Raw genomic sequence first — 14,329 nt, forward strand, 5'->3', positions numbered from 1 at the left:
AATCAAAAATCTAAGTACATGTTTAGATTCAGCATATCAAAGAGGCCCAAGAATTTAATTTTTGTTAAAATCAAACTTAGTTTAATTTTGGACCCTTTGCACTTTAATTTAGACCAATTTTAAAACTGGACCAAAAATTAAGAATCTACATACACAGTTAGATTTGGCATATCAAAGAACCCCAATTATTCAATTTTTGATGAAATCAAACAATGTTTAATTTTGGACCCCGATTTGGGCCAACTTGAAAACTGGGCCAATAATTAAAAATCTAAGTACATTTTTAGATTCAGCATATCAAAGAACCCCAAGGTTTCAATTTTTGTTAAAATCAAACTAAGTTTAATTTTGGACCCTTTGGACCTTAATGTAGACCAATTTGAAAACGGGACCAAAAATTAAGAATCTACATACACAGTTAGATTCGGCATATCAAAGAACCCCAATTGTTCAATTTTGATGAAATCAAACAAAGTTTAATTTTGGACCCTTTGGGCCCATAATCAAAAATCTAAGTACATGTTTAGATTCAGCATATCAAAGAGGCCCAAGAATTTAATTTTTGTTAAAATCAAACTTAGTTTAATTTTGGACCCTTTGCACTTTAATTTAGACCAATTTTAAAACTGGACCAAAAATTAAGAATCTACATACACAGTTAGATTTGGCATATCAAAGAACCCCAATTATTCAATTTTTGATGAAATCAAACAATGTTTAATTTTGGACCCCGATTTGGGCCAACTTGAAAACTGGGCCAATAATTAAAAATCTAAGTACATTTTTAGATTCAGCATATCAAAGAACCCCAAGGTTTCAATTTTTGTTAAAATCAAACTAAGTTTAATTTTGGACCCTTTGGACCTTAATGTAGACCAATTTGAAAACGGGACCAAAAATTAAGAATCTACATACACAGTTAGATTCGGCATATCAAAGAACCCCAATTGTTCAATTTTGATGAAATCAAACAAAGTTTAATTTTGGACCCTATGGGCCCCTTTTTCCTTAACTGTTGGGACCAAAACTCCCAAAATCAATACCAACCTTCCTTTTATAGTCATAAACCTTGTGTTTAAATTTCATAGATTTCTATTTACTTATACTAACGCTATGGTGCGAAAACCAAGAAAAATGCTTATTTGGGTCCCTTTTGGGCCCCTAATTCCTAAACTGTTTGGACCGAAACTCCCAAAATCAATACCAACCTTCCTTTTGTGGTCATAAACATTGTGTTTAAATTTCATTGATTTCTATTAACTTTAACTAAAGTTATTGTGCGAAAACCAAGAATAATGCTTATTTGGGCCCTTTTTTGGCCCCTAATTCCTAAACTGTTGAAACCAAAACTCCCAAAATCAATCCCAACCTTTCTTTTGTGGTCATAAACCTTGTGTCAAAATTTCATAGATTTCTATTAACTTAAACTAAAGTTATAGTGCGAAAACCAAGAAAATGCTTATTTGGGCCCTTTTTGGCCCCTAATTCCTAAAATGTTGGGACCAAAACTCCCAAAATCAATACCAGCCTTCCTTTTATGGTCATAAACCTTGTGTTTAAATTTCATAGATTTCTATTCACTTTTACTAAAGTTAGAGTGCGAAAACTAAAAGTATTCGGACGACGACGACGACGACGACGACGCCAACGTGATAGCAATATACGACGAAAATTTTTTCAAAATTTGCGGTCGTATAAAAATCTAAGTACATGTTTAGATTCAGCATATCAAAGAGGCCCAAGAATTTAATTTTTGTTAAAATCAAACTTAGTTTAATTTTGGACCCTTTGCACTTTAATTTAGACCAATTTTAAAACTGGACCAAAAATTAAGAATCTACATACACAGTTAGATTTGGCATATCAAAGAACCCCAATTATTCAATTTTTGATGAAATCAAACAATGTTTAATTTTGGACCCCGATTTGGGCCAACTTGAAAACTGGGCCCATAATCAAAAATCTAAGTACATTTTTAGATTCAGCATATCAAAGAACCCCAAGGTTTCAATTTTTGTTAAAATCAAACTAAGTTTAATTTTGGACCCTTTGGACCTTAATGTAGACCAATTTGAAAACGGGACCAAAAATTAAGAATCTACATACACAGTTAGATTCGGCATATTAAAGAACCCCAATTCTTCAATTTTGATGAAATCAAACAAAGTTTATTTTTGGACCCTTTGGGCCCCTTTTTCCTTTACTGTTGGGACCAAAACTTCTACAATCAATACCAACCTTCCTTTTATAGTCATAAACCTTGTGTTTAAATTTCATAGATTTCTATTTACTTATACTAACGCTATGGTGCAAAACCAATAAAAATGCTTATTTGGGTCCCTTTTTGGCCCCTTATTCCTAAACTGTTGGGACCGAAACTCCCAAAAACAATACCAACCTTCCTTTTGTGGTCATAAACATTGTGTTTAAATTTCATTGATTTCTATTTACTTTAACTAAAGTTATTGTGCGAAAACCAAGAATAATGCTTATTTGGGCCCTTTTTTGGCCCCTAATTCCTAAACTGTTGAAAATAAAACTCCCAAAATCAATCCCAACCTTTATTTTGTGGTTATAAAACCTGTGTCAAAATTTCATAGATTTCTATTAACTTAAACTAAAGTTATAGTGCGAAAACCAAGAAAATGCTTATTTGGGCCCTTTTTGGCCCCTTATTCCTAAAATGTTGGGACCAAAACTCCCAAAATCAATACCAGCCTTCCTTTTATGGTCATAAACCTTGTGTTAAAATTTCATAGATTTCTATTCACTTTTACTAAAGTTAGAGTGCGAAAACTAAAAGTATTCGGACGACGACGACGACGCCAACGTGATAGCAATATACGACGAAAATTTTTTCAAAATTTGCGGTCGTATAAAAACAAAATTGGTGCCGAGACCACAATTATTTCATAGTGCATTTCTTTTAGAACATAAATGAAAATAAAAAAAAATCCCACCTGTGCTTTCTCAAAGAAATTTTTACAGTGTGTTGTACTACTTTTGGGACAAATTATATACAAATTATATAAAACTTCATCGGCTCTAACTCAAAATATGGACAATTTTATGTTTAGGATGTGTTAAAATCTTTTGACAGCTTCCAAAGTGCTAATTCTAATCCTTTTTCAGCTGGACCAAATCACTACTTTCCTTTAAAATTCTGGACCCCAATTTTTTTACAATGTAATTTCACCCCCATACTTGCAATTTGAGGCATTAAACATGGAGAAATAAATTTGGAATGGGTATAAAAATTAATGGCAAATAACCCACTGTCAACACTAGGGACTATTTGTGAACAACGATAATCAAGGGACGACAATTGTGGTCTCAGACCCATTGTTCAAGGTAAAAAGCACTCTTCAATAAATACAGAGATCTATACATATAAACACAAGTTATTGTCTGGAAACTAGAAAAATCCTTATTTTTGGCCCCTAATTCCTCAAAGCTTAGGGCAATTACCACAAAACTCAATTCGATCCTTCCTTTTATGATATGGAACCTTGTGGTACAATGTCAGAAAGATCCATACACTTACACAAAAGTTTCTGTCCAGAAACTACAAAAATGCTTGTTTATGGCCCCTTTTTGGCCCTTAATTTTTCCCTTGTAATTTTTGTTAAACAGATGAAAGAAGATGTTGGGTGTTATTGCTTTGGTCAGGCACTATATATTATCTCTAATGATATAGGCCAATAACAAATAATCTGAATTTGACCTTATTGGATTGGAGATGACACTTTCACTTACTTTACAGTAACTTGTTTCCACTCAAAGCTAAATAAAACAATAAAACTGGTGATCGGTATTACCTTGCACGCGACCAAATATATGACTACTGTTTACTCTTATTGTTCCCATTTTTCGTAACTCAGTTTTCCTTAAACTAGCATAACCCTGAAATGTTTTTAGTGCTGCTCGTGTAAAAATGTCCTTTTTCAACATAATAATTTCTTTGGAAATTTAATACCTTGAACACATTTATTCTATGCTCTATTTTCCAAAGAACACAAATGGTTTCGCTCATTCACTTGTGTTAAAAATTGAAACATGTCCAATACTACTACATAGCTCTTGAGCTCCTCATTTTGAGGCACATTAGGGATATTGACACATATGAATGAAGTGTTTATTGCTAAAAACTATTGTCAATTGCCTTTTTATGTATTATTTGTGTCCTTGGTTTGCTGTCTCAGTGAAATACACCCCCACACTCCCACCCCTCCTCCTATTCATACTAAATACAAAAGCCAAATTCTCTATTATAACATCACAACTTATCTCTCAACAAAAAAAATACTCTGCATGTCTTTTAACCATTAATCAGAATATTTGTAATTCCCTAACATGAAATGTCCCTAGATTATTGAAATTTACCCTACAAATATTCTAACCTTGTCTTTTCTCCTCTAATTATCTTTCTCCATCCCTAAGGATGAAGTCATATTGTTTATGTCACTTACAATAACAATTGTTAAATAACTCTGACTGATAGACTAAGTCATATTTATGAAGATGTCAGTTCCACCCACAAATAAGGCAGTTAAATTAGGTTTGTCGGGCAAAGATTATTATAATATATTTGTAAAGATTGATCATTATGTAATATTTCCAGAGATAATATACCTCAGATGTCATTGATGAGACTTTATAAATAGCAAAGGAAAATAAGCTGCCACCTCTGACAAAAATCTTACATAATAACATCAATGACTATATTATAGGGACTTCAAAAGTTGGAATATAGACAAAATTATGCAATATAAACTGTCTGGGATACATTTTTTTTAAAATCTTAGATTTAAAATAAACAGCTTTACAGAGCACAGCTGAACACAACCGCAAAGATCCAACCCTGAACAGTTGGGACAAAAATTGACACATCTACAGTGGTGTTTCAAAACCTTAACTAACCATGAGGTTCTTGCAACAAACTTTATAGAAATTAATTTGAAATAACAAAGGATGAGAAACAAAAGCTATTACTTGGCCCTTGGAATTGCACTAATGGTATAATTACTAAAGCATTTCTAAATTAATCATTGTGCTTACTGTAGATAAATAATCACATTACACCTATGTTTCACAAGAATTCATTATAGTGATTGGCTTACAACGATCTTGCATTTATATTAAACCAGATGCTCCGCAGGGCGTAGCTTTATACGACCGCAGAAGTTGAACCCTGAACGGTTGGGGCAAGTATGGACATAACATTCAAGCTGGATTCAGTTTTAAATTTGGATTGTGATTAAATAGTTGACACAGCATAGGTTTCTGACACAGAATGAATGTGTTCTAATGAAATTAAATTTTTTGTTTTCTCTTAGAGTAATTCACTATGCTGTTGAATATTATTCCTCTCAAAAAAATGTTTGAAGAAATTTTCTTTTTATTTATGAAATTTCAAATGAGAAAATTGAACCCATTTTTTTTTATTCACATCCCCCTTTCCCGTATTCCAAAACTAATCTCAATTAAAATTTCTAATGGAGTTTGCAACAATTACTACTCATTTAAATACATCATAAAATATTAAGATGTAAAAAAAACTGCTTGTTATCACTGAATGGTAAAGAATATTCTAATTTATCAGTTGGTAGTAAAAAGTGAATATACATTGTATATTGTATATATAACAAAGATTTAAGTTGATTCTGGACAAAGAAAGATAACTCCAAATAAAAAAAATCTTACAATTAGATATTTCTTGCTTACTATTCTGGACAAAGAAAGATAACTCTAATTAAAAACAAAATTGCTATTTCACAATATTTTGCAATAAGATATTTCTTGCCATTGCGCAATACTGTGCAATTGAAAAGACTTGCTATTGCACAAAACTTAATATAATAATTTTAGATCCTGATTTGGACCAACTTGAAAACTGGGCCCATAATCAAAAATCTAAGTACATGTTTGGATTCAGCATATCAAAGAATCCCAAGATTTCAATTTTTGTTAAAATCAAACTAAGTTTAATTTTGGACCCTTTGGACCTTAATGTAGACCAATTTGAAAACGGGACCAAAAATTAAAAATCTACATACACAGTCAGATTCGGCATATCAAAGAACACCAATTATTCAATTTTGATGAAATCAAACAAAGTTTAATTTTGGACCTTTTGGGCCCCTTATTCTTAAACTGTTGGGACCAAAACTCCCAAAATCATTACCAACCTTCCTTTTATGGTCATAAACCTTGTGTTTAAATTTCAGAGATTTCTATTTACTTATACTAAAGTTATGGTGCGAAAACCAAGAAAATGTTTATTTGGGTCCCTTTTTGGTCCCTTATTCCTAAACTGTTGGGACCTAAACTCCCAAAATCAATACCAACCTTCCTTTTGTGGTCATAAACATTGTGTTTAAATTTCATTATTTTCTATTTACTTAAACTAAAGTTATTGTGTAAAAACCAAGAATAATGCTTATTTGGGCCCTTTTTTGGCCCCTAATTCCTACACTTTTGAAACCAAAACTCCCAAAATCAATCCCAACCTTTCTTTTGTGGTCATAAACCTTGTGTCAAAATTTCATAGATTTCTATTAACTTAAACTAAAGTTATAGTGCGAAAACCAAGAAAATGCTTATTTGGGCCCTTTTTGGCCCCTAATTCCTAAAATGTTGGGACCAAAACTGCCAAAATCAATACCAACCTTCCTTTTGTGGTCATAAACCTTGTGATAAAATTTCATAGATTTCTATTTACTTTTACTAAAGTTAGAGTGCGAAAACTAAAAGTATTCGGACGACGACGACGACGACGACGACGACGACGACGACGACGACGACGACGACGACGCCAACGTGATAGCAATATACGACGAAAATTTTTTCAAAATTTGCGGTCGTATAAAAATTAACCTTCATATCAGAATGAAATGTAATATTTAGATCACAAAAAGTGCAAAGGTTTTTAAAGATTTTTTTTATTTTTTTTTAAATGGTCTTTTTAGCATAAACATGTAATTATATGAAATGAATGCTTCTTTTTATACTTTCATCAGGGTGTTAAAGTGTGTCATACAAAATGTGCTTCAGTCAACAATTCTACACCCTTATAAAATAACAAAAAGTAGCACAAAAAAAAAACCACTTAAGTTTTGTAATAGTTAAAAAATGAATTCTTCTATTAATTTATCTTTAATTATCAGTTTTTACAGTAGAAGAAAGTGCAAAATTCTTAGAAAAAGCTGAACCATTTTAACAGAATTTGAAACACAATTGGTATCTAATTACGAAATACATATGTCACTGAAATGCCCCTAAAAAAAACTCTGTTGCAAATACAATAAATGTCTTTCTTTAATTATGAGTTAGAAGATTTTGAAAGAAATACGATCTATGACTACTTCAATCCTTTCCACAAAATTATGTTACAAGATAATGAGAAAAAAAGTAACTACAACATCTGTTTTGTCAAGTTTATAATTTATTGAGAGAGCTCTCAAATATCATTTATTGTTTAAAATCATGTCAAAAACCTATAATTTACATAAATACTGTCATTTTTCAATTTCTCATTCATTAACTCACTTATTTTCCTGAATTAAATTAAGCATATTTATAACCAAAGATTAGATTTTTTCATCATATAATAACCACACATAATACAGAAATGAACAAAAAGCCAACTAATGGTAAGATATTTGTGTTTGGTCAATCAACAAATAGAAAAGTTATTGAAAAATAAATCTGAGAGCTGGTCAGTGATTTTGAGATTTCCAGATCAGTGTAGTATCATTATATCATTAACAGTGCTATAAACAGGGTGTAATGGAGCCTCACAGTCAAAACTTAATGACGATACTTAAACAATTGAAATCATTGATGAACATGATGCATTAAGAAATTGGATAGGATACCACTGGGTGTTATCGTTTCTACATGCGTAAAACTTATTAATTAGTGACGTATAATGATTGACAGACTCATATATAAAGGAGAAAATCAAAGTTGTTTGTAAATTCTTAAAATCATATTATACAGAGAGGAAAAGTACATTGTTCCAAACCATTTGTGAGATATGTATAAAACTTTGAAAAATAATCGAATATTACTTCAAGTTAGAAATATAGAATTTGGAAAATATGTAAGATGCTAATACTTTTAAACTGGTAAGAACATTTTGCATTTCAAGTTTAATTAACATTTTTATCATGAGTGAAACAACTATGTTTATGGGAAATATAACAGAAAACATCACCATAACAACATCCATCATTCCTGAGATGGGAGGAGACCCACCAAGAAGACCAACATTGCCAGAAATTCTTATGGCATATTCAGAATATGTCTGGGCAGTCAATCTTGGAATTTATGTCTTTCCCATAATTATAGGACTAGGGACCATAGGTAATGTTTTAAGTTTTCTAATTATGATCAGAAGAACCATGATTATAACTCCAACATGCTTTTACATGGCAATATTAGCCCTCTCCGACACGACCATTCTGTATGTAGACTGTCTTAGGAAGTGGGTTTTCCTTATGTATGGCGAAGACGCCTGGAACATCAATACAGCAGCTTGTCGGGCTTTCTATTATCTAAGTTATTCTTCATTTCACTATTCAGTATGGATTATTGTTGCAATGACTACAGAAAGATTTTTTGCAATTCGGTACCCATTAAAATTTTTGACCATTGGAAGCATGAGAAAAACAAAAGTGGCATGTCTGATAATTCTCATTTGTGTTTTGCTGCTCAATTGTCAGTTTACTTGGTCAGTGAAAATAACAGAGACAGGACAGTGTGTGCCGGAAGAAAATTATTCAAACTTTCACAAAGAAGTGATGCCGTGGATTGATGCCGTATTTTATTCATTTCTACCATTTGTCATTTTAATTACATTTAATGTGTCAATTATTTGTTCCTTTAGAAAGGCCCACAGAAGACAGAAAACTCTCCACGGGAACCCTACTTCACATAAATCTGCATCTCAGAATCGCTCATCTATAAACCACCGAATGACAGCCATGTTGTTGTCAGTCACTTTTACTTTCATTATAATGACTGCTCCAAAATCAATTCTACTGTGTATAAGGAATGAAGTTTTCATGTTTCTTAAGTATAACACATTTGACTTGCAAGAGATTGCATTATACACGCTAATAACTCGTATTGCTGACTTGTGCATCTATACAAATCATGCAATCAATTTCTTCCTTTATTGTGTAAGTGGACAGAGATTTAGAAAAGAATTGAAACTGCTGTTTTTATGTCACAAATCCCGAAGTGCAAGTCTGTCACTATATTCATCAAAATGTCCGCCATCATCTCATTACCAAACAATGCAGACGGTCAGCAGGGGATCATATGAGAATGACAATGGACTAGAATCCTTTCACGTAATGCAAACCATTAGCAGTAATTTAGGATCAAATAATAATGAAAATTGCCAGGATGTTAATAAACAAAATGAATGTGAAAACAGCCTGTGAGTAAATCACATGGTATAATCATTATAATCATTGTAATTTAATCAGTCTGACTTTATTTCTTTCAGTTTTGTCCAAACATGTATCTGGTGATAAAAGCACATCATTAAAGAATATTTCGTTCTTTAAATGTAGCCAATAAAAAGTTTCGTAGTTATTAATTTTAAAAAAACATAGCTAGCTTAAAGGTGCACTAGCTACAAAATATATAAAAAATCTACAGTATGATTTGTTTTTGTTCAATCAATAATGAAAGTGAAATAATAATTTGCTTTTAGCAGGCAAAATGGTTCAATTTTGTCAAATTAAACTAAATAACATAATCATTGGTAATGAATTATTCACTTGCAAGTGAATAATTCGACCTCATTAAATCTGTATTTCTTTCTTCAATTTTTTTTTATACTAACACCAAATGATCTTTTGTTTCTTAAATAGATATGTGTCAATGAGACAACTCTCGATCCAAATCACAATTTATAAAAAAACTAGTGTAAAACCATTGAAACGAGAAAACCAACACTCAATCTATATGAAAACAAGAAATGAGAAACATAAATATAAACAGACGAAAACCAGTGTAAAGCCTGTTTAACCCTCAGTATTCATTTTTTTGTACTTGACAGAATACTTTTCAAATAAATGCATCTTTTAGCGAAATCTCTCTAATTTTGACATTAAATAAATAAATCTTATAGTTCATTCTCCTTAATAAAGGTACCAGTAAATCCATCAATGACATCAGGTTTTATTGGAGGCGTATAAATGTAAGCATCCAAACCATATTGTAATTATGAGAAGAGAAACTGGAAAAAAAACATTTCAACATCGTGCTGTCATGTGATGCCTTTATTAAGGAAAATTATCAGAGTTTGTTGTCAGCACATCTTAATGTTTTTGTCATTTAGCGAATAAATATCTGATAGCAGATTTTTGATATTTTCACAAGTTTACTACACACTCAGTGCAATTAAGATATTCACATATTGATGACGAATGTACAAACAAATCAGGGAACGTTGTATGATTGCAAATGAGATTAAGTATCCACCTGAGACTAAAGAACCAGGATGTAAACAACAATAGGTCACAGTACAGCAGCCTTTAGCAACCTAAAACCAACAAGTGAAACTGCAAGCTACTGCTCACTGATGATACCCCCCGCAAGTGGATAATTTTAATAGAGAAAAAATATGCAAGTGTTCGGTAAACAGGAAGTTGTCAAGTGATGAATCTAAAAACGCATCACACGGTATAGCTGACTTATATAAATCCTGAAACCAAATTTCATAAATCCTTGTATTGTAGTTCCTGAGAAAAATGAGACGAAAATTTTCAACTTGGCTATCATGTGTAAAATCATACAAGTGTTCGGTAAACAGGAAGTTGTCAAGTGATCAATCTGAAAACGCATCACACGGTATGGCTGACATATATAAATGTTGATACCAAATTACAGAAAGGGTGGATGTGTAGTTCCTGAGAAAAATGTGACGAAAGTTTCATGGGACGGACGGACGGACTGACAGACAGAGGTAAAACAGTATACCCCCCTTTTTTGAAAGCAGGGGGAATAATTATGTATAGGATGCTATAAAAGGAATGACAAAATTAAATAACACTATTCAAAGATCTTCCTACAGTGTTAAATCAAAAACCTTTAAGAACAAATTTATTGGAAGAACCATTCGATTTGATTTCTTTGTGTTTCAACAACACTTTTAAGCACCGCTTTTGGGCAACTATTTAATGGCTACCAGTTTTTATGGGTGGAGGAAGCTGGAGTGCCCAGAGAAAACCATTGACCTACAATAGGAAAACTGACAATCCTAGTAAATTAAGATGTGAGTCTAGTGCACACACACCAGCAGGATTCCAACTATGAATACAGTAGTAACTACTTGGACAACTCAGCCACTGAGGCCCCTTGAGAGAACCAATAAGTTAACATGAATTACATCTTAACTTGCAGACCTAATAAACAAGTTAACATCAAATATTAAACAAAAAACAACATGATCAGTCAAATATCCATGCCAAATCTTTTTACCTATTAAAGAGTTTAGTAACAGTTAAAATATTTGTGGTGACAAAAGTTACATATCTAATAATTAACCATTTCCTACAAAGAATATAATTGCGAATTGAAATAGGGAAGAGTGGAAAACAGCGGAAGGCCACCAATGCTTCTTCATTATACATTGAGAAAATCATGCACCTCTTGCATTCTTCAACTGCCCCTAAAAAAAGTGTACTAGTTCAGTGATATGGGTCACCATACTATTTTTCAGACTTCAAGTATCCAAAAATGCCCAATTTTCTAGGATTGCACACGAAAAAACACGTTTTTGTGAATAAGATTTTGGTAAAGATAATGGGATAATTCAAACTATTGAGAATAAGCCATATTTGCCTTTCAGACTGGTGAGCTATACACATGAAAAAGGACATGCAATGAAATCAGAAAAGAAAAATAAACCCAACACTAAAATACTATGTAAATACATGAAATAGATTAAAAAAACACATGCAGGTAAAGGCATAACAAAATAAATATGAAAGATTTCAACCATATTTTTACTATCACAATAATAAAGTGTAATGAAAGTACAAAATTGTATGATCATTAGGTTTTAAAGAAATTGTTACTACAATGTATTTCAAAGAAATTTCCATATCTGGAGTGTACAATCAGTTTCAAAGTGTCAGTTGGCATGGTATAGTAAGTACATTTAAACTTTTAAAGTAGACATTTTTGTTCATTTTGCTGTCAGACTGAATGAATGAATGAATATATTTTATTGCAGAAGCAAACATAATGCTATAGCAAAATAACATAATATACAATTACAATAATGACAGTAAACAAACAGAGAACAACACAAAAATCAAAGAGTAGAATGCTCTGAGGGATACGATTACCATAGTTTTCATTGACACATGTATAGCAGTTCTGCCAAATTTTCATTTAACAAATGCATGAGATTTGGCCAAAATTGAAAAGATCAAAGAGGAAAAAAAATAGATTCAAGAATACTGCCGCGAAAAAGCATGAACATACGTGAGTCTCAATCATTTTTGGCCGGTAACCCTGGTACAGCTGGATAGTATTATTCTCTAAACTAATTCAACTGCACATGCAAAATGTAACAATCTGAATAGTCACTCAACTTAAAGAATAGCCAATTCCCGTTACAAGTGTATGAGCCATGTACTTATTGTGTTTTATTGAATTATAGTTATCCTGTACCATAATAAACTCGTACCACTAAAAAAACTTGTACCAATTCAAACTCGTACCATTGCTAACTCGTACCAACGTATTTAAATGCATTCAAATGGTGTTAAGGAGGCTCGCGGGTATAAGATTTTCCGAAAAAAAATAAACTTTTATTTTACATTACAATTTCGATACATTACCTTAAGTAGTTGTAACTTTATCATATGGTACAAAAATCATTCCAAAAAAATAATTCGTGTTGACCCCAGGTGACTTTTAAAATGTCGATATCATTGAAAAAGCTCTAAATTATCTCCCTTTGGTGAAAAAATGCCATTTTTTGGCATTAAAATATAAATATCTTTTTTAACTCATCGGTGACCTATATTTTTTATTGTTGTTTTCGAATAAGCTGTACATAAACTAAATAATTGTAAAATTTAAACGATTTCTGTAATTTAGTTCTTTTTTTATTTCGATATTACCGCTATTTCTGGATCCGCCTATGTTCTAGTTTGAAAGATCAGTTAAAATATTAATGCTTTAAAACATATACATAAATCATATATTAAATTGCACCCATTCTTTTTGTTTATTAAATTTCAAAATTATGTATGCGCTCACTCCTAAATGTGGCAGAATAGTCAACCAGTTGACGGTGGCCGCTTACAGGAAGAAGAAGAAGAAGAAGAAACATTCTTTATTTTTGTCTAAGTTTTCATTTAACTCCTGTGTAAAATTCAAGTAATTCAACTTTATTTCTATTAAGTTTACAAACAGAAACCCATATAACATCATATTTTTTAATATATTTTTCTGAATGGTACGACTTCCCAGTAGTACAAGTTAACTTTTTTGGTTCCAATGCCGTTGTACAAGTTAACTTGCTTCCGTATCTTATCACCGTAATTCTAGGAGGAACCCTAAACTGGACCCCTGTTGTGTTCACTTATCGCTACACTGACCTTCGGTGCGAAGCTATATATAGAACGGCGGACCAGTTTAGGAGGAACCCCATTTCTTACTCTAAATATTGAAGTTCCTTTGGGTCAGAGGGCATGACTCCTTTCCGTATACACACCCCTCTGTTTACATTGAGAACGTTCTTAATATAATACAACGTTTATCGGCATTATCGAGTTAATTCTTCTTGACGAATACTTCGAAAAGGGAGACAACTCGAAACGATAATATGGAAGATTCCATTTATGCTGAAGGGGTGTTATAGGTAATTTTTACGATGAAACATTTATTTTAATTTAAATTATGCATATGATTTAAAATTTGGCAACAACAATAGCCCTCCATATGCAGACAGACATAGAAAGAATCCCATGAGTTTCAAATTAATCAATGAAGCAGGGATCACTCAATCTGATACCCCTTGAAATCAGGAAAACTACACGCATGTCGGGTCTCACTAATTAGCGACAAAAAGCTTCAAGAAGCGACAAGAAGAAAAAAAATTAGTGACAAAAAGCAACAACAAGCTATTTAGCGACAAGAATACATTTTGTTATCACATACATCAAAATATTTTTTTAGGATTATATTGAAAGATGAAGAAATAAAAAAAATTTGAGGAAGAGATTGTGTACTTTATATTATCATATTGATAGATGAAGAAATTAAACATGTGTAAGAGCAAAGGAAATGTAAA

General features: G+C 31.9%; 2 protein-coding genes across 5 annotated transcripts in view; one reads left to right on the top strand and one right to left on the bottom strand.

Moving 5' to 3' along the window:
• LOC134714808 (GON-4-like protein) overlaps positions 1 to 14,329 on the bottom strand; it is a 75,589-nt gene that overhangs the window by 14,945 nt on the left and 46,315 nt on the right. The gene's annotated exons all lie outside the window — the stretch shown is intronic.
• Positions 7,962 to 9,698, top strand: LOC134713782 (probable G-protein coupled receptor 139). The gene has a single exon (XM_063575064.1). The coding sequence runs from the start codon at positions 8,172 to 8,174 to the stop codon at positions 9,450 to 9,452; it is 1,281 nt and encodes a 426-aa protein (XP_063431134.1). The 5' UTR covers positions 7,962 to 8,171; the 3' UTR covers positions 9,453 to 9,698.

This window comes from Mytilus trossulus, chromosome 4, assembly GCF_036588685.1.
Source record: "Mytilus trossulus isolate FHL-02 chromosome 4, PNRI_Mtr1.1.1.hap1, whole genome shotgun sequence".
NCBI lineage: Eukaryota > Metazoa > Mollusca > Bivalvia > Mytilida > Mytilidae > Mytilus > Mytilus trossulus.

Coding starts and splice junctions, on each gene's coding strand:
- LOC134713782 (XM_063575064.1), top strand. CDS start 8,172: ATGAGTGAAACAACTATGTTTATGGGAAATATAACAGAAAACATCACC.